At 45.1% G+C, this 21,565-nt stretch overlaps 1 protein-coding gene across 2 annotated transcripts in view; it reads left to right on the top strand.

The window, feature by feature from the left end:
* The first annotated feature begins 5,157 nt into the window (after window positions 1-5,157).
* The window catches only part of fat4 (FAT atypical cadherin 4), a 101,349-nt gene continuing 84,941 nt past the window's right edge, over window positions 5,158-21,565 (top strand). The window contains exon 1 of one of the 2 annotated variants that reach the window (XM_023959528.1): window positions 5,158-10,702. In XM_023959528.1, the coding sequence (XP_023815296.1) occupies window positions 5,591-10,702 (5,112 nt within the window). In that variant the 5' untranslated portion in view covers window positions 5,158-5,590. The remainder of the gene's footprint in view (window positions 10,703-21,565) is intronic. The other variant, XM_023959527.1, reaches the window with a different exon arrangement.

Here is a 21,565-nt window from a genome sequence, read left to right on the forward strand (position 1 = left end):
AAGGATCATGAATACAAAGAGTTCAATAGTAAAATACTAAAATGACCAGCAGTATGTCCTAAGTCAGCTAGCTTGATGTATAATGGAATTTCCCGTAAGACGCCTAATGCTAACACTCGTTTAACTTAAACATACACTGCTGACTAAATGAGAACAACTTTATACTCACTGGCACGAATTTTCCAAACTCTTTCATGGAAACCATTTGTGGTCTAAAGCACAGATTTGTGCCCAAATCTTCTGTAATAAAGTTTAATGCTAAATCATGAGCTTCACCTAGTGGCCAAACTGAAACGCTCCCAGGAGAGGCAGAACATAATGATCTGCTCATTTTTGTTGGAGCTTCTTCGTTTGAGAAATTATGTAACACTGTATTGTGTTACCAGTCTCATTGGTTTATTATTTCACTAAGCATATTTACAGATGTGAACTGGGAATAATGTGAAAATCTTCAAAACATATATAGACAGGAGCGTATGCAGCTGCAGGGAGCGTCAGTTTGTTGTGTAGGGGCCGTTTCAAACACCCTGATATAACTGATAATGGAAAAGCATCGGTGCAAGATTTCTTTTTCTCTAAGCACTGAGCTGGCGCCCCCTTGGAACTGCTGCCCCAGGCAGTCGCCCGTACTACCCGTACTTAAAACCGCTACTGCCAAAGAGACTGTATTCTTTCCGAGATACTTGAACTTATGGCTGACATTTCTTCCAAGCTGATATGATCAAACAGCAGAATCCTGTATTGAGTTATATTACTATTTGTCTGGTTTTTTGAGTTTAGTAAAAGAAGGTGACTATTTACATGTAATTTTCTAAATACATGCAGCCAGTGCTGAACTTTTTTCTTAGCCGCACAGACCCAGAGGAAGGGTTAAGGTTGGAATTACGGTTACGGTTAGTCAAACCACCAAATGGTTACTGAGTGCGGCTGTGTCTGCAGCTCACTGCTCCCCAAGGGGAAAGAATCAAATGTGCAGATCACGTTTCACACACCTTAGTGGGAGACAATTAATTGGACATTAACTTTAACTTTGAACTCATGCGGCCAACAATAACATTCAGCCTTGGGCGCATTATAGTACGTGCGAGTAATGTTGCAATGTGCATCTTGGCTCCACATACATTTTGGGCCTACAATATTTTTTTTAACAGGTTTTGTGCTATTAAATACCAATAAATAAGTTATTTATGCGATAAAGACCCTGCACATCCTCCACTATAGAGCTCTACAATAGCCAAAGGTCAATCAGTGTAACATTTAATTATCAGGCAGGAGATGCATTTTCACCTGATAAAAAAAAACAAAGCAGTAATATATAGACTGGCTTGTATGAGGCTGAAGTTGGCATTGGATTTTTCTGCTTCAATTTTGATGGTTAAGGAAAATCTTAAGGGGAAAAGTGTAATTTTCACATTAAAATGTTCCAACAGGAAATCTAAAGTAAAAAGACATCCCAAAACTCTCTGTAGACATTTTATGATTGTCTGTTTTTTTTTAACCGTGGTTACAAAGCAGTTTCCTTGTCCTGGGATCCATAAAGTTTTGTCTTATCTTGTGTGTTCAAAGCTGCCATCCCCTTATTGTAATGATAACATCTGTTAAACACAAGTGGCTCTTTCCTGTTTGATGGACAGGACAGATGAAAAACGTACTGTTGTTAAATATTCGAAAATAAAGTAATATAACGAACATAAAATGTATTTGTCTTTTTTATTGAAGATAAGATAAGATAAGATAAGATAAAGATACTTTATTGATCCCAGCTTGGGAAATTGGGTTGTAACAGCGTCGGCGTTAGGCTCAAGATACAAACAATGGCTGAGAACAGAGAACAGAACAATCAATCAGAAGGAAACATCAGTGAAAAAAAACTGTATTGCATGACAGCTCTGGAGAAAAACAGACAGACCATAAATGAGTTTATCTATTGCAAATGCATGACAAGTTATAGAGTCCAATGGAGTGAGGAATGAAAGATCTCCTGTAGCTGTTGGTGTGACAGCGAAACTGCCTTAGCCTATTGGAGAAGGCGCTCCGCTGACCGTCAATAACAGGATGGAGAGGATGCTCAGGATTATCCATGATGAATAAGAGCTTATTTAAAGTCCTCCTCTCCATCACAGCTTCAAATGTGTCCATTTTACAACCGATTATGGAGCCAGCTCTTTTGATCAGTTTGTTCTGTTTATTAGTGTCCCTGGCAGATATGCCCCCCCCACCCCCCCCCCCCCCCCCCCCAGCAGACCACCCAGAAGAACAGAGTGCTGGCCACAACAGACTGGTAGCAAATCTCGAGCATCCTGCTGCACACGTTGAAGGATCTTAGTCTCATCAGGAAATAGAGTCTGCTGCTGGCCTTCTTATACGCAGCAGTGCTGTTGCTCTTCCAGCTCAGTCTGTTGTCGATGGTTACTCCCACTACCTACTACTCCATCCATCTGATTCTGGACCATGCTTCTGCTAAAGCCTTGCAGTCAGTAGCAAATACTGATGCACACACCTACAGTGCTCTCTATTGATTGTTGCTATTTCTTTTTATTTTATTTTTTTAAATCACATACAAGTTACACCTGTGTAGAAGTTACACTATGAGCCAAACTGTGCAAATATATATATATATATATATATATATATATATATATATATATATATATATATATATATATATATATATATATATATATATATATATATATATATATATATATATATATATATATATATATATATATATATATCCCCAATCCCACACTGACATTGGGATGTCATTCGGGCTCAAGAAATGCAGCCGGATGGTGACAAAGAGAGGCAAGGTAGTCCACACAGGAGGGGTCTCACTCCCAGAAGGAACAATAGCAGACATCGAGGACAGTTACAAGTACCTTGGAATTCCACGGGCAAATGGCAACCTGGAGCAGGGAACAAGGAAAGCTGCAACAGCTAAATACCTCCAACGGGTAAGGCAAGTCCTGAGAAGCCAGCTCAATGGCAAAAATAAGACCCGGGCAATAAACAGCTACGCACTGCCAGTTATCAGATACCCTGCAGGAATAATAAGATGGCCAAAGGAAGAGATACAGACCACGGATGTTAAGACACGAAAGCTCCTTACCATGCATGGAGGGTTCCATCCCAAATCCAGCACCATGAGACTGTATGCTAGCCGCAAGGAAGGAGGCCGAGGACTAGTGAGCGTAGAAGCCACTATCCAGAATGAAACATCCAAGATCCATGAGTACATCAAGCTCAAGGCCCCAACTGACAGTGTGCTCAGTGAATGTCTCAGGCAATGGAGAGCAGAGGATACAGTGCTGGAGGACAGATGCTCATGGGAGGACAAACCCCTGCATGGGATGTACCACCGGACCATAACTGAAGTGGCTGATATCAAGAAGTCCTACCAATGGCTAGAAAGGGCTGGCCTACAGGACAGCACTGAAGCACTCATCCTGGCAGCTCAGGAACAAGCCCTGAGCACCAGAGCAATAGAGGCTCAGATCTACCACACCAGACAAGACCCAAGGTGTAGGCTGTGCAAAGAGGCGCCTGAAACAATCCAGCACATAACTGCAGGGTGTAAGATGCTGGCAGGTAAAGCATACATGGAGCGCCACAATCAAGTGGCTGGAATAGTATACAGGAACATTTGTGCAGAATATGAACTGGAAACCCCAAGGTCAAAATGGGAAACACCTCCGAAGGTGGTAGAGAATGAGAGAGCAAAGATCCTGTGGGACTTCCAGGTCCAGACTGATAGGATGGTAATGGCGAACCAACCAGACATTGTAGTGGTGGACAAAGAACAGAGGAAAGCCGTTGTGGTGGATGTGGCAGTGCCAAGCGATGGAAACATCAGGAAGAAGGAACATGAGAAACTGGAGAAATACCAGGGACTCAGAGAAGAACTGGAGAAAGCATGGAAAGTGAAGGTGACAGTGGTGCCTGTGGTAATTGGAGCACTCGGGACAGTAACCCCCAAGCTGGAGGAGTGGCTACAACAGATACCTGGAAAGACCTCAGACCTCTCAGTCCTGAAAAGCGCAGTGCTAGGAACAGCTAAGATACTGCGCAGGACCCTCAAGTTCCCAGGCCTCTGGTAGAGGACCCGAGCTTGGAGCATAAACCACCAGGGTGAGAGGAGCGTTTTTCTTTAATATATATATATATAAATATATATATATATATATATATATATATATAAATATATATATATATATATATATATATATATATATATATATATATATATATATATATATATATATATATATATATATATATATATATATATATATATATATATATATAACCCCCTCCAAAAAAACAGCACAACTTATTCTCCGAAAAATATAGGGACTGCATTGTGACATCTGCATAATAAAGACAGAGAAACTCAAAATCAGATGTCCCAGGGAGAGGAAACCTGCTCAGGTTTACAGAATACGTTAGGACAAGCAACCTGGGCTAAACATGACCTGCAGTCTCTTCTGATTCCTCCTCAGTTCAGGTTCAGTTTAGTCCGTTTCCACTCATCGCGCTTCTTGAGACAAACCTCAGATCTGAACACAAACATTTGCTCATTTGAAGGCTCCGGTCCAACAGAACTACTGTGCTTGACCGCTAGATGACGCTAAACGCATATAGTTCTGACGCAGTGAAGTTTTCCAGCAGTGTCGGCCCTGGGGAAGCGGAGGTGCTGGGAGGGAGAAGGGAAGACGGGCGGTGTTTCAGCTTCAGCTTCAGTGCGAACACACTGATGAAAGCAACTTCACTTCAGCGATCACTGAAACCTGTGTTTGGAGCTCTACCTGCGCTGGAACAATTACAAACCAACAGATGCAGTGTTTTCTGCTCCTTCATCGAACGGGTTCAGACCCTCTGACAGTTAAACTCCAGTTCTAACGCCAAATCTTTCGGGACGGGCTGTTCTTTATTTGCTCATTATTTGTCCCCAAATTGTAACTGTTAATTGTCTTCTTCTGTAACAAGACTGACGCTCTGACCTGCATGATTATTCTGCGTGCGTGATGAAACGCTGCCACGCGCTTTAGGAGCGCTGAAGGAGAGAGTGTGAGTGTGTGTGTGTGTGGTGGGGGGGGGGGGGGAGCAGCGGCGCTGTCCAATAGGATGTGTGATGGGAGGGAGTTTGTAACTTCAGCATTGTCCCAACTTAGAGGGACTCCGGAGCAGAGACGGCTGACGCGCGGCACCGTTATTCGCGTGACGGTGCGTGAGAGCCGTGGATGCGCCCCGACTCTGGAGCAACTGTGAGGGAAGCATCAACTCTCTGCTTCTTTGTTCCTGGAGGTTCGTAGGGGGGGGCCACAGATGGACTGAAACGTAGCTTTTCTGACCTGCAGGAGTTTTATTCTTTCACTCTGAGGACTTTTACGCGCGTGCGTGGATTCTTCACAAAGGAGAAGAGACTTGTGAAAAGTTTGGTCATGCGAAAGAGCCGCTGCTGCGCCCCTCGTTAAGTTTTCGGGACTCCTGGAGTTCGGGGCTGCAGTAAGTGAGCCGCTAAGGTCCAGATAGTGGATGCATCATCAGCCTGCGCTGCGGCGGAGAAAGGCGGACCCGGTACTGGACCATGGCGCGTGCAGGTAGAGGTTTGAGTCGGTTTCATCTGGTTTTGTTGATGCTTTGGACTCTGTCGCGAAGCTCCGCATCCAGCCAAGTCCGTCAGGAGTTTCAGGTCCTGGAGGAGCAGCCCATCGGAACCTACGTGGGCACCATAGAGACGAAGGCCAGCTTCACGTACCGCTTCAGCGAAAACCACAAACTTTTCGCCATCAACGGCTCCACGGGGGTCATCTGCACCGCAGCGCTGATTGACAGGGAGCTCCTCCCGAGTGACGTCATTAACGTGGTGGTGCTGTCCAGCCAGCCCACCTATCCCACCGAGGTCCGGATCGTAGTTCTGGACATGAATGACAACTCGCCGGTGTTTCCAGACGCGTCCATCGTGGTGTCCTTCAAAGAGGATGCGAGCAGAGGCAGGCAGGTCATCCTGGACACCGCCACCGACGCAGACATCGGCAGTAACGGAGTTGACCACACCACCTACAGAATAGTGGAAGGAAACGAACAGAGGAAATTTCGCCTGGATATCACCGTCAATCCCAGCGGGGAGGGGGCGTTTCTGCATCTGGTCTCCACAGGAGGCCTGGACCGGGAGCTCACTCCTTTCTACCAGCTCCTGATTGAAGTGGAGGACAAAGGAGTTCCCAAAAAGTTTGGTTACCTGCAGGTGAACGTCACCATCCAGGACATCAACGACAACCCCCCAGTTTTTGAGCAGGACCAGTATCACAGCAGCGTGTTTGAGGATGCTGCTGTAGGCTCCAGCATCCTGCAGATCACAGCCTCCGATCAGGATGAGGGCGCCAACGCTGAAATCAGGTACATCTTAGATGAAGGAACACCTTTCCAAATCGACCCCAAAACCGGCACCATTGTAATCAAGGAAAGTTTGGACTTTGAGAGCAAAAAGGAGTACTCGCTGACCATTCACGCAGCGGACAAAGGAGTGCCCTCTCTGTCAGGCCGGACAGAAACCACCATCAAACTTTTAGATGTGAACGACAACGACCCAGTCGTAAAGTTCAGGTATTTTCCAACAACCTCCAAGTTTGCGTCTGTGGATGAGAATGCACAGATTGGCACAGTGGTGGCCTTGCTCACCGTTTCAGACTCAGACTCCCCGTCTGCTAATGGCAACATATCCGTTTCCATCTTAGGAGGCAATGAGCAGAGACATTTTGAAGTACATAAGTCTACTGTGCCTAATTTAAGTCTGATCAAAGTGGCCAGCTTGTTGGACAGAGAGAGAATTTCCTCTTACAACCTGACAGTGTCTGTGTCAGATAATGGCAGGCCGATGGCCAGGTCCTCCTTTGCCAGTCTGGTTATTTTTGTGAATGATATCAATGATCACCCCCCTATATTTCAGGAAGAGCTTTACAGAGTAGATATCAGTGAAGACATCCCAAAAGGCAGCTATATTAAAGGGGTCTCTGCAACAGATGGAGATTCTGGGCAGAATGCCAACCTGCGCTACTCCCTGGTGTCAGGAAACTCTTTGGGTTGGTTCTCCATCAGTGACAACAGTGGCCTGGTAACCAGTGCTGCTCTGCTGGACAGGGAAGTTGCTTCTGAAATCGTGCTAAACATTAGTGCCAAAGACCAGGGGCTCCAGCCCAAAATTTCCTACACAAAGCTTATAGTCAGTATCACAGATGTGAACGACCAAGTGCCCACGTTCACTCAGAGCACTTACCACGTTTCGCTGCTGGAGCACGCTCCTGCTGGCACCGAGCTGCTGGTGCTGTCGGCCTCCGACAGTGACCTCGGCCCCAATGGAACGATCCGCTTCTCGTTCGATGCTGAGACTCCAGCCAGCCTGCGGGAGCTGTTTCGTCTGGATGCTGTGTCTGGCCGCCTGAGCACAGCCGTGGAGCTGGACAGGGAGGATCAGGCCTCATACTTACTCCACATCAGGGCAGCTGACGCAGGTAGCCCTCCTCTGCACTCTGTAGGAAGAGTCAACATCACTCTGTGGGACATCAATGATAACAGGCCAGTTTTTTACCCAGTTCAGTATTTTGCTAGTGTTAAAGAGAACGAGCCCCCAGGCTCATATGTAACCACAGTTTTAGCATCAGACCGCGACCTGGGGCGAAATGGCACAGTTAAATATGTCATTTCATCCGGAGACACCACTAAATTCCACATTCACAGCAACACAGGGAAAATTACCACACTGGTGGCCCTGGATAGAGAGGAGAAAACTGCTTACCAGCTGCAGGTGAGAGCCACAGACGGAGGAGGCCTGAGCTCACACACACATGCCTTTGTGACAGTAACTGTCACAGACACACAGGATAACCCACCAGTCTTCAGCCAGGAAAATTACAGCTTCGTCATGTTTGAAAATGTGTCTCCTGGGACTGTCATAGGGACAGTGTCAGCTACCACAGTTGATCTGAACTCAAACATTTCATATCTGATCACCTCAGGAGATCAGAGGGGCCTCTTTGCTGTGAACGGAGCAGGCCAGATAACAGCATCCAGCCTGATAGACAGAGAGGAGAAAGGATTTTATCAGCTGAAGGTTGTAGCCAGGGCCGGGGAGATCACAGGAGAGGCCTTTGTCAACATAACTGTGAGGGATTTGAACGACAATGCTCCTCGTTTTCTACATGCTGCGGAGCATGTGAGTGCAGTGGAAAACTGGAGCACTGGACACATTATATTCCAGGCCAAAGCCTCAGATCCAGATGAAGGTTTAAATGGCGTGGTGGTCTACAGCCTCAAAGAAAACCCCAAAGGCCTCTTTCACATTCATGAGAAGCACGGCCTTATCACACTGACTGGGTCGCTGAAGGCCTCGACAAACTCCTATGAGGTTGAAGTTACTGCATCTGACATGGGGGTTCCTCAGCGCACCTCAAGCCTCAGCCTCATCATCAGCGTTTATGATGTCAATGACAATTCCCCCATGTTTGACCAGCTCTCTTATGAGGTCATTATCCTGGAGTCTGAACCTGTCAACAGCCGTTTTTTTAAAGTGGAGGCCACTGACAAAGACTCTGGTCTTAATGGAGAGATTATGTATGACATCGCTGGTGGCAACACGGGGGATATGTTTGGCATTTTTCCAGACGGGCAGCTATACATCAAAGCTGAGCTGGACAGAGAGGTTCAGGACAGATATAACTTAGTGGTTGTGGCTAAAGACAGAGCTGTGGAGCCGCTGAGCGCCTCCGTCAATGTCACTGTGATCCTAGACGATGTAAATGATAATCGTCCTCTTTTTAACAGCACTAATTATGTGTTTCATTTTAAGGAGGAGCAGCAGAGGGGGTCATTGGTGGGGCAGGTTTTTGCAGAGGATAAAGACTTTGGCCCAAATAGTGAGATTAGATACTCCTTTGAGACTCCACAGCACAACTTTGAGCTGAACACCATCACTGGGGAGTTGACCAGCACATTGAAGCTGGACCGCGAGTCACTCATGAGACAAAGAGGCACCGCTGTGTTAAGCTTTGTGGTTGTCTCATCAGACCAGGGCCTCCCCAGGCCCCTCAGGGACCAAGCTAAAGTACAAGTTTATATTCAAGACATCAACGACAACCCCCCTAAATTCACCAAAGACATTTACCAGGCTTCCATTTCTGAGTCAGCTCCAAACATGACTCAACTCCTGCGGGTCTCTGCCTCAGATGTAGATGAGAGCAAAAATGGGGTGGTGCATTATCACATCGCTGAAGGCAACGAGGAAGCCCAGTTCACTATCGATAGCAGTTCCGGACAGGTGACCTTAGTCGGGAAACTTGATTATGAATCTTCATCCTCCTATTTGTTGAAAATCATAGCTGATGATGCTGGAGATGTCCCTCTTTCCTCCTCCTGTATGCTGAGTATTAGCATCTTAGATGAAAATGACAACAGTCCCTCCTTCCCAAAATCTTCATTATCCGTGGATGTTCTGGAAAACATGAGAATTGGGGACCTCGTAGTTTCTGTTACTGCTACTGATGCAGATTCTGGCCAGAATGCAGACATAACATACAGCATCACTGCCATAAACAATCACGGCACCTTTAGCATCAGCCCCAACACTGGCAGCATCTTTCTGGTCAAAAAACTGGACTATGAAACTCAATCGTTTTACAAACTCAACATCACTGCGAAGGACAATGGCAGGCCGGCCCGCTCTTCATCCATTCCTGTGGTTGTATACGTCCGGGATTTTAATGACAATCCCCCCGTTTTTGCACCTGGAGACATTTTCAAGTCCATACCTGAAAATCTACCTGTCTCAGCCTCAGTCTTGACTATTACAGCGCATGATACTGATGCAGACATAAACGGGCAGTTAGAGTACTCCATTGTGCAGCAGGTCCCTCGAGGAAACTACTTTGGCATTGACCCAAGCTCTGGACTTATATATACCAGCAAGGAAATTGACAGAGAGTTTTCCAACCTGTTTGAGCTCACAGTCAAAGCCACGGATCAGGCTGTTCCAGTGGAATTCCGGAGGTTTGCCCTGAAAAATGTCACAATATGGGTCACAGACCTGAATGACAACTTTCCCACATTTGTGTCTCAGAATGCTCTTGTGGCTGAGCCCAACATAGTCATTGGCTCTATCCTTACAACACTTGTGGCCTTTGACCCAGATGATGAAGCAAATGGGGAGGTGGAGTATGAGCTGGTGGAAGGAGACTCTGACACTTTCATCATGGACAGGTACAGCGGAGACATCCGCCTAGCCTCTCAACTGGTGCCTTCCCGACTTATGTACACCCTCACGGTGTCAGCCACTGACCACGGCATTGACCGCAAGACCTCCAAAACAGAGCTGACCATCATCCTTGAAGGGGCGGATGGGCCAATTTTCTCCCAGCCCAAATACATTACTGTCTTGAAGGAGGGCCAGCCTCCGGGCACCAATGTCATCTCTCTCAATGCAGTGAGCCCAAGAGGGCCCAAAGGGAAAGTTGAGTACTTTATAGTGGCGGTGCGCAGCGGCGAAAGTGGTGGAAAAGCCATGGGACGCCTTTTTAGCATCGGCCGCCACTCAGGAGTGATACAGACGGCAGCAGAGCTGGACAGAGAACAGGGATCCGACCTGTATGTTCTGGATGTGTACGCCATTGAGACGGACGCCAACCAGCCCAGGACGCAGCGTACTGAGGTGAGTGGCTGGCTTGTTGCTTTTCTTCTTCTCTGCTGGAACACAAAAACCATCAGTTGTTCTGCTTTGTAAAAGGGTTAGACTATATCACTGAGATCTTTAGACTTTTTTTTAGCTGAAGTGGACTGAGAATTACTGGTCACAAATAAAACAACCAAAATTTACAAATATCTGCTGATAAATCAAATCCAATTTAACTCAGAACTGTGTAACATGTTGTACCCCAACAGCTGTTTTTAAAAGCACTTCTGTATTTGGCTAAGAAAAAAGGTTTAGAACATTGGAGAATTCTTCCTCTATTGAGTTGAGTTATTCTTATCTGGGCCTTTGTGTGGACAGAAATTTTAAAAATCCTCATTATGGACATTACCGGCTTATAGCTGTAGAGACATTTCCATGCTCCTTTTCAGTCATTTCCCCTCATCAGTGTCTGTTTCTGAGAGGCCATGTCAGCTCTGGGTGGTCTCGGGGTGTCCCATACCACCCAGGCCTGCTGTGCAAGAAATAATTGAGCATTAAAATTGGGTGACCTCCTAACAGACCCTTCATGAAAAGATGCTGTTGCCAAAGAGAAAGAAAACCGGGCGACCCTTCTAATTAGCATTAGGTAATGCATCTTTTCAGGGTTACATTCTTTGAAAGGTAATGTTGGAAGCCTAAGTCCAGTTTGGGGGTCGAAAGGACTCAGTAGGCTAAAATGGAAACCAAATGTGATGCTGTGTGCGTGGTTCTTCCCATGGTTCAAAGATTCTACTGAGTTTACATTAAAACACTGGGAAGTGGTAGCTGCCTTTCTTCAGGAAAATGCTCTGTGTTACTTAATTATAAAAGAAAAATTGATGTGATATGATCCTGAAATTGAACGTTAGAAGGAAACGTCTGACAGTTGTTATTGATGCCTTTCAGCTGCTGCAAGTATTTAACCTGAAATCCAACACTGGGATCAGTTTTTGGAGACAAACTGACATGTTAAAGAAATCCTGGATTATTTGGCAAAAATCGTGTTAGCTAGGTTAATTTAGAGGTTGACTGAGAGGCCAAATGGGAATATCAATGCTTTCTCGCTTTGCCTGCAGCAAAGATGACAATCTGCTTTCCTGCAGACTTAGCAGCTGAACTAATGAGAGAAAGAGTGCTTCACTGCTTTATTCCCCAACTTTCAACTCCAGATTGGCTTCATGCTAAGCCTGAACTTTGCCCTCCCATGGAGAGATGACTAACATTCTTTGGGACTGAGCAGTTAGTCTCTATAAAATGAAAAGGGCAACAGCTTGATGGGATTCAGGTGAACGTCCATGAAAGGAGGTGAATTTCATGCAGCAGAGCAGAAAAGATGCTCCATTTGTAAAAGACAAAGTGAGCGGGTCATTTCCTTGCTGTTGTGTTACCGTGTAAACCTACATTCTTAAACTAACGTTTTTCCAGAGCGCTGTTTATACAGCGGATATCCAGTAGCAACTAGGGGATAATTTCCACCCCTGGGGTTGTGACCCTTTCACATTCTCAGTTTACCCATTTTCCTCATTGATTGGATGCATGAGGGAAAGCTGGCATGTTTCCCTGTGCAATGCAGCATGTGTGATGTTTTGGAAACGCTCAAACAAAGAGAATTCAGCTGGAAATGTTTTATCGGTGGCCACGATCTTAAACAGCCAGAGACATTTGTCAGTGTTTGCTGGTTACCTCTGTCCAAACAAGACTCTTTGTGCCTTCTGGATCTCATCTGGGTCATGTGCTGGGATATCCAGAGGGACTTTCATTTACCCAAGCTTTGCTGAAAACTGGACAAAGGTAGATAACAAGATTTGGATGCTGCTCCTCGAAGGTCTTTGAAGGCTTTTTATAAACTTCACTACCCAGAAATCTTGGTGGTTCTTCCTCCTCCTAGTTTGGGTAAAGTGTGGAGAAAAAAAGTATCTTGGCAACCGTTTGCTCTATTGTTGTAAAAGAATTCATTGAGCTGAGTAGGATTCTTCTTATTTCATTCCAACATTTTGATTCATCACATCCCCTGATGTCTGAGAAGCCCTCAGCTCACGATAGTTACATCTGAGTGACGTTTATGCTCAGCTGAAGGATTGTTCCCAGCTGAGTGACATGTCTCCTATAGAGTGAGATGTTCAGTATTGCTGAAGTGCTCTCTGCCACCTTCACACGAGGGTCATCACATGTGCTCGTTCACAATTTAGGCTAAAGCTTCATTTCTGCGTGTTGTAGCAACTATCCAGCTTTCAGTAACTGGATCTGCTTTTCTCAGGGTTGTCAGTTTCATCACTAGAATGAACTGAAACACGCTCATTTTTTAGGTTGGTGAAGGATCCCGACTGTTGGGAAAGTGGCAGATTGCTTTTAAACAAACATGCCGCACAATCCAGCCTCGCTGTGGAAAAGAGACAACATGAAAACGACACACTGCTCAAGTTTATTTAAAAAAAAAGTCACGCAAGAATTGCTGACATGCATTTACAATGAGTGGTTGCTCTGTTGTCTCTGGCCAGTCTGTGACTGCCGCACTGTGGAAAGAAAGCGGTTCTCCCCACCGACCTCTGTACTGGAGGTTTGAATTGGCATTGCTTTGCCACTGATGAAAAAGATTGAACCCATCCAGTGATTTGTATGTCTTCATCACTTCTGTCATATAAACACCTGGAGTAAACAGTAAATAGTTCCAAATGCCATCGTTCTCCACATTTCATCACCCTTTAACTTTTTTCTGTGGTGTCTGGACTTTTGTTGAGATGATTCATGTAGCTCCTGACACAAAATCTTGTGTTTGAACTGGTCACTATGCAGTCCATGTTTCACCTGTTGGCTTCCTGCCATCTGGAGTTGGTCAGGTCACATGCGTGAGAATGGGACTAAGGTCTGCAGATATTCAGCTCTGCTACACAGATGGATTCTCTTCAGCTGCTGCTTTCAGACAGTTTTCTGATGGCCAAAACAGGAAAAATGACAAACTTTAGCCGTGTTTGTCATACAGCTTTATAAGCAAATGATAATTTATTTCTAACCAGATAGATGTGTGTCAGATCAGGAAGAAAACAAACATTTTTGTATCTAAAGTAAATGTCTTTACTTTAAATACTTTGATGGTGACGGTGGTAGACGCTACTGATAGTAACTTAAAAAAGACGAAAGACAAAGGAAATCTACTGGTGTAAAAAGGAAACTGAAGCAAAGAATGAATAATATTATGTAAGGGTAAATGTCAGACGAAGTATGCATTATCACTTTTTAACGCACGCCGTGGAAGCCTGAACCGAAGCGTTAAAAGTGATAATGCACACTTCGAAGGCCATTAACCCGCTTATACCATGGTCACTTACAAAAGCAACGATGGGTTGAATAAAGCATCAGTTCAGAGAGAAAGTTCATCTCTTACCGCTTGTTTTTGTCCAGATGATGAAGCTAAAGGTTGCTTTAAAGAAGCCGGCGCAGTGATACAAAACATTTAAGCTAGCTGACCGGAACTTCTTTTTTCACCGTGTGGTTATCCTGTGGTAAATCACTTTTTAATGCACACCCAGCAGCCAATCAGAATCGAGTATTCACCCGGACCATGGTATAATATATTTTCAAATTTAGGTTAAAGAAATTTATCAAGCTCCCGTTGTCCCTCCACTGTTTGTGTGAGGTTCAGCCAGAACCCAGGCGGTTTTAGTTCCGGCCTGGCTTAGCTCTGAGTTGTTGCCAAAAACAAACATGGCCAGTTTTTGTTTAGTTTCCTGAATGTCACTGGAATATGAAGCACAACAGCCAGTAAATAAACACTTGTGAGGTCACGATTCTGCTCAGCGCACAGATGCTGTGATGGATGAGCTGTGGAGCCACTGCTGCTGATAGGATAGGGATCATAAAGCCAGCAGTAAAATTTCAGTTATTTCATTAGTCTACAAGTAGATGTCAACGAAAATGTGGTCACATGACCCCCTGGTGCCTCTGAGGCCTGTTTTGCTCTGCATTATCTGAAATGAGAAGGTAGGCGTGGCATATGAGATTGACGGTTCTTTGAGCATGCCCATTACAGGGTTTGATAGCTGAGGGTCTAATGCTAATCTGTCAATCAACATATCATGAACTGCTCAAACATAAAGAAATGACTGATGTTCATAAATATTTTTCCTGGTTTGTTTGTCATGAAGAATAAATCTAACCACAGAGAAGAGGAGTATTTGGCAACCAGACTGTGTTTTTGTGTTAAACAATTTTACTGTAGAGTAACCTCATTGTCACTGACCTGGCTCCAGTTAAATTTTTCTTTTTTTTATATGCTTCAGCCTGGAAGTCAAAGGTTTGCTGCTTGTATGATGTGTTCCTGGAGAGAACATCAAACCTGAAGTCTATCCAGATGCCATTTTCTTTCGCAAAATGGACTTCGCCATGTTGGACACAGATGATGTCAGGAAGCAGTGATTGGTTCTAAGTTGTCTGAGTCAATGTTTCTATGGCAACCATTATCACATATCAGTAGTGAACATGTTGGCTAACACTGCTTTCAGGTGGGAGCCTGCTTCCACTTGAAAGCAGGCTACACAAAGGCACACTGCAGGGCTTCATGCTAAATTCAGATTTTTTGAAAAAATCCATTTTTTTGCAAGGCCTTTCACATTTCCAATTAAATACGAATTTTTGTGATCTCCTGTGTGACCGTGAAATGACCCAGAAGTGACCTGCATGCGCAGAAGAGTACTCAACGGTGAACGACGTCACTCGTTGTTTGCGGAAGTGGCTAACGTTAACAATGGATGTCAACAACAGTGTTGTCAACAGCGGAGCTCTTTTTTCATTATTACATTTATTTTCACAAAGGAGCAGCACAATTACAATCTTCTCATTTTAAGAAGGCATTGGAGCCAGGATCGTCTGGAACCACTGTTGTGGAATGAGGATGTGGATGTGCTGGGGCCGCGCGTGTGTGTAAGAGTGGAGAGAGCCCGTGCAGCGCCGTATTCCCTACTGCGCTGCACGCGCTTTCTCCTCTCTGAAGGGCAGTGAGAGGGGCAGTGGGGGCGCGCATTAGTGTTGTGTGTTAAAGAGAAAGGAGAATGATAATAAAAGAAGGCTTCCACCAGAATAAATGCTATTGACTGTTTATTAACCTGTTCTGGAGAATCCTGGAGAATCTGAGGGTCCGAACGGGGAAGTGAACCCTGGAGGAGGATCCGCCTTCTGTCCCCCGCGCTTCTGATCACGGTCGGAAAGGGAGGAAAAAAAAGTAATCGCGGGGAAGGTTCAACACCACGCTCGGCCATTTTGCTGGAATTTTTTTTTTAATCGCGCGGTTGCGATAAGAGCCCTCGAGTTTGGCCTGAATAGAGCTGTCACCCTAAATATTAATCAAATCGGTGACCTCGCTTCCCTTCCACTGACTGGTCACAGCAGCATCGTCCGCCATGGTTGTTGTTTATGTTCTCGTTCCCGCCTACTTCAACGCAGAATTATGTCGTTTGTAGCGTCTCCATGACGTACGGGTCGGATTCATGCGGCCTGGCCGTTCAGACGGCGGTCCCATTTCAAAAGATCGGATACGTATCAGATTCAGGACCACATACCCAGTGGCCTGGGTCACATTTGATAAGATCGGATCTGTGTCGTCCAGACTGTCATGAAAAGATACAGGTCGCAAAGGGGCAAAAAAATCGGAATTGGGTCGTTTCAGCCTGCGATGTGAACGTAGCCTAAATCTGTCAAATGTTTTAAACATTGGATATGAGACCACCTACTTTTATTGAGGCATCTGATTAGTGAGTTTATAACTTGAATAACTTTCACTACAAAAAATACCATTAAACCAAGAGGATTAACATTTAAAAATGGTATCAGATTCAGAACGGTTATTCTGACCAATAGAGTGACTGAGTAACAGCTGTTTATTTCTCTATAGAAGTCTATGGGATTTTGGCTTCTTGGGCACAGCAGGTACTTCCTGTTTGGAAGACCAGGGGGAAGGATCATTCTGTCCAGTTCTCATATGGGTAAAATTGGTGTTCTAATGCAAGTGTTAAAAGCACTTGTGAAGTTCAGTACTGGTTTTGCCCTGTTACAGGTGAGACACAACCATCACAACTTTTCATTACTGTTCCTGTCCACTGGGACTGCAGGACTTTGGTTTTTTCAAGGTTCTTCAAATTCTTTGCATGTGCACCTTAAAATCCTTGTTCCCATAACCAAACGCTGGTTTTAGACTTTGAACCTTCCAGCAAAGGGAAGCTTGAAAATACTAATAAATTTTGCTCTCGGATTCTTTTCTGCGCTGTTTCCCTTAATCTACCCCCCTCTGCAGTTTCCCTGGATCCGATTGCAGCAGTTGCTCTTAAACTTGAAGTGGATCTCAGTGAAGAGCTGTTTTCTCTGAAAGTCCTCTGGTGCCCCATCAGCCTTTGCCCCCTCCTGTAAAGGCATTGTTCCCCTTCAAAAACAAACAGCAGCGTTTCCACAGCCCTTCCTCTCTTCTGCCTCTGAAGATAAAGTGTTGATTTGTATTTATTTTTCTGAGCTAGCTCTTGGCTTGGCAGATTTTGGAGGGGTCTGGATGACCCTGACGGGCGGTTTCTCCTCAAATGAGGAACATGCTTCTGAAATGTTTCTGCCTGCAGAAAGAAGGACTCTTAGGGAGGAGTCTGCACGTGCCAGCCTTTGTTTTTTAAGTTATAATGAAGTAGAAGGTGTTTTTTTTTTCCATCAGCAAAGCTCTGCTGTTGGTGTGAACGTCTCCTTCTGGAGCGAGCTCCTGCTGTTTCTGCAACTCTTCAGGAGCAGCTGCACTCCCTCCTGTGTGTTTTTGTTTCCAAAATCAGAAACTTCTGCAGCAGAACTCTGACTTCTGTCTCCTCTTTGTCTCTGTTCTGGTGAGTTTGACTCTTTTCTAACGTGAGCTCAGAAAAGGCTGTGGTTTGGAGCTGAGCCTGCAGAGTGCACAAAAATCCTGAAACCTAAAACCTATTCGGCCTGTCAGGTCATCGTGCCGGGAGGAGGGTCACATCCAGCTGCACCACGCCGCGCATGTCAGTGTGCACGCTCATGGCTGTAGATGTGGGGATCACTCCGGTCTTCTCTGTCACAGATAACTCCCTAAAATCTGCAGTTCTCTGCTTTAACCAGGTCTGACTTCTACCGCAGTGGGTTCACGCTCACAGGCCGCATTCTCCAGAGGACACGTTTGCCACCAAGCGAAGGAGAAATAGCTCAAACCAGCTCCTTCCTTCAAGACTGCAACTCACGGTTCGTGTGCTCGAGCAGAGTTTGAGATGTTCCAGCCAAATAATAATTTAGGTTATAATTCACACAGTCATCTGGCCGGGGATGCTGTTAGAGGATCTGCTCACCCCCCTCCCCGTAGATGGTCCCTGTGAGTTGAGAGAACCGGCGGGTAAACTGGTTCTGAGCATGACTGCCTTCTAAAGCGTTTTACAAGACTCCATTGTCATAAAAGTTGAATAAACAATCAGCCGTGCAGAGAAGTGAGTACTGTACTCCGTGTAACCCTCTGTCATGGAGACCAACAGACTTCAGAGCAGTCAGAAAAACTCTGCTCCAAGGCCGTTCTGGTCATGTGTTCAGCCTAATCCTCAAGAAGCTTCTGGATTATTCCTTATTTATTTGCTCAGAAATGTTTGTTTCTGTTTTCTGTGACTGCGAAGAAAAGTGTTTCTGCTGCTTGTCTGACCGTCTCTGATAAAGATCACAGTTACTATGTCTGTGTTTGTGGGGCTTTGGCCTCAAAGCTGGACAGAACCGAAGACTGCATGGAGCAGGTCTGCCTGAAATGTCATCCTTCACTGACCGCTTTAGATTTGTAGAGAACTGTGACATCATAAACTCAGATTACAGACATCCTGCCTCAGTGTCACATTCAGCTTCACATTGTGTAGGCAGCACAAAGCTGTAGGACTGATCTCCCAGCAGGCACTCTGTGAGGCTCAACTGGACATTTCATCCAAAAATGCAGCAGATCTATCACAGGTTTCTATTCTTTTGTCCTACTATGAAGTTTCTGTTATTGGGCAGTTTAGAGCAACCCCCCATGGCAAAATGTAAAACACTTGAAGTATATTTTACAGAGTCTACTTTAGTATAAGTATAGCAAGTCTAATATAGACCATATCCGCGTAATGCAGAAAATATACTAATTGAATACTTCTTCTGACTAAATTGGAACATTTTAAGTTTACAATGTAGTAAAAAAAAAAGTAAACTTCAAGCATAATAATAATAAGTATACTTGTAGTAAACTTTAAAAGACTACTTTTTTTAAGGGGCACAGAAACATGATCTTTACTTTTTGTATTTCATCTTCCAGAAGGCTGAACCTTCAGCTTTGTCAGAACCAAACATTCATAGAACATTCAGAAACGTTAACCCGGCTTTTTCCTGAAGGAGAGGCTGTGATGGAGGGAAAAGTCTTCACAAAAGAAGGAAATCCTTACCCACGCAGTTCTTCTTATTGTTCTGTTTGCTGGGCTGTGGAACAGTGGTCATTGCACAGATCAAGCGTAGGTACCATCTCATTATATTTGCACAGAATCAAAGAGGATTTTTCCACCTGAGGAGTAAAGAGCAATACCGTTCCTCTGCTCTGGAGTCCATGATGGTCAGACCTGAGCACCAGAGATGTTCTCCACTGGCCATTTATTCCAAACTGCTGTAAAAGGTCACATTGCCTTGCCGACAGCTCCGCATGCTCTTTGACCGATATTCGGTTAGCTTCAGTAAAAGTAAACTAAAGTCCGAGTACACAAAGTTACCCTTGACATGCCATCCCATTGTCTGAACTTTGCATTGTCATCTGTGGCGAACTGAATTGTCCTGCTGCGGTTCCCTGGCCCGCTCTACTCTAAACAGGTTCAAACACACATTTGTTCAGTCTATTTTCAAACACGGGTCGCAGCTGAATGATGTTCACGGAGGATCAACATGTGCATTAAAAGAAAAGTCTGTCAGCTCTGCGGTCGACTGTCTGCCGCTTGTTTTCTCTCTGCCTCATCCAGAGTCAGAGCTGGACCTCTGCTTAGAATAATAAATGGCTGTGGTTGCAGTTGTGCATGCTCAGTGGACTTTTGCATCATTTGGTTTATTTTCACTTCAGAGATACATTTCTCCAGTTGTTTGACTGATTGCCTTTTTTGAGAGGAGTCCTTCTTCTGACCTGCACATGGTGACCCCTGCATACTTCTCTGCTGTGTTCAGAAGGGCCCAGGGTTTGTTCAATCACAAAGCTGCTGCAGAAGCTGTGATGCAAAGTTTCCGAGTGTTGTTGTCCATCGGCCAAACTTAGTCTGATTGGGAGGCCGTTGGAAGTGATCGAGTCCAGCGATGATTTGGTCTGAAAACTGGGTCATGAAGGTTCCTCGCTGTGAAATAAATCCAAGGCTGGGAGTGACTCTACATCCCATGGATTTCTTGATCCTTTTTGTGCTCCGGTCCGACTGTGAAGGGACTATAAAGTCTGCCCCAGTCTCTCCAGCTCAAAAAATGTTCCGTTACTTTCTCTTGTAAAACGAATGGGGCTGGAGAGGCAGAGGCAGAGCTGCGGGTTGATTTTGGCACAGGGTCTCTGTGGTAATAATGGATCCCAGCTACAGAAAGATTTGTTTTCCACGTGACTCACTGTTCTCTCTAGCATCAACAAACACTCAAACTTATCCACGTGCAGAAATAGTTGCTGCAAAGTTCCTTTGTTTTCCGAGCTTAGACTCCACCGCTTTGCCTTGCCGAGCTACTTCATCAACCCCCTCGGACCCCCATCAAACCCACCGCTGCAGTCACAGTGGTCTTTCACACAACCTCCAGGGACATTGACCCAGAAGGAGAGACGTTTTACGCGCAGGCTGATGTGCACGCACACACCTCATCTGCCCCTCCTGCGGTGAGACGAGCCCCCACAGGCAGGAAGCGGGATCTCTAGCAGCTCGGACAGATAATTTAAGAACAAGAACGGAGAGGAGAGAGAAAAGGGGGGGAGGCTCAGGAGAAAAAGGGGGGAGGTTTGGAGCTGAGTTTAGTGTCAGAGGTAGGAGAGCGGCAGTGATAAAGTGGCACCAGAATGCCAGAACCCGTGTTATTTCTGTAGGAGTTTCCCATCCTGCTCCCGTTATGCAGCACTTTGGTTTTTTTTTAGTTTGTGCAAAACTTCAGCTCTGAGTTCTTGCTGTGCCGCAGCAGTTAAACCACTTTTCAGGTTTGCAGAATCTTTTCAGGCTTTTTCTTGCTTGGCCTGCAGTGCAGTTCTGCTCTAGAAAGAGCCAAGCCGCAGCTTATCTGCAGCTGCTTTCAATCTGCCCTCTGAATGCTGCAGCTCTCAGAACGTCCTCGCTTAACTTCAGGGGAAGAGGGGAGATTTGAAAGATCATGCAATGCTGGCTGTAAGTCTTTCTGACAAGACTCTGGAGTCTTCTCCCTTCATTTCTTTTGCCGCTCTGCTCTTTAAAATCCTGCTTCCTGATAACACAGTGTTCTGTTTAAGTTTGTGGTTTTCAAATTCTCTTTTCAGGTCCAAATGTTTAATTTTCTTTTTTGTTTTAGTTAGAAATCCGGTTTTATTTTGATAGTGTATTTTTTTCTTGGAATATTTCTGAGTTCTACTTCCTGGTCCTGCTCTGTTGCTGACCACATCAGTCAGTGTTCTAAATGGAGTGTGAAAGTCACGCTGGTATCCCACTGCCAGGTTTTCGTCCCTCACTCTCACTATTACCGGTATGTTTTTTTTTTCATCCAATCCTCTGCCCTGGATCTCACCTGCACTCAGAAACCAGCTCTGATTGGTCAGTTCAAGAGGCTTTGACATGCTGATGCAGCTCTGCACTGATCGATTGTTTTCCGTCGTCTCATATCCTCTTTTCTAAGATAAGAGGAAAAACTGTTTCT

The sequence above is a fragment of the Oryzias latipes genome, chromosome 10, assembly GCF_002234675.1.
Source record: "Oryzias latipes chromosome 10, ASM223467v1".
NCBI lineage: Eukaryota > Metazoa > Chordata > Actinopteri > Beloniformes > Adrianichthyidae > Oryzias > Oryzias latipes.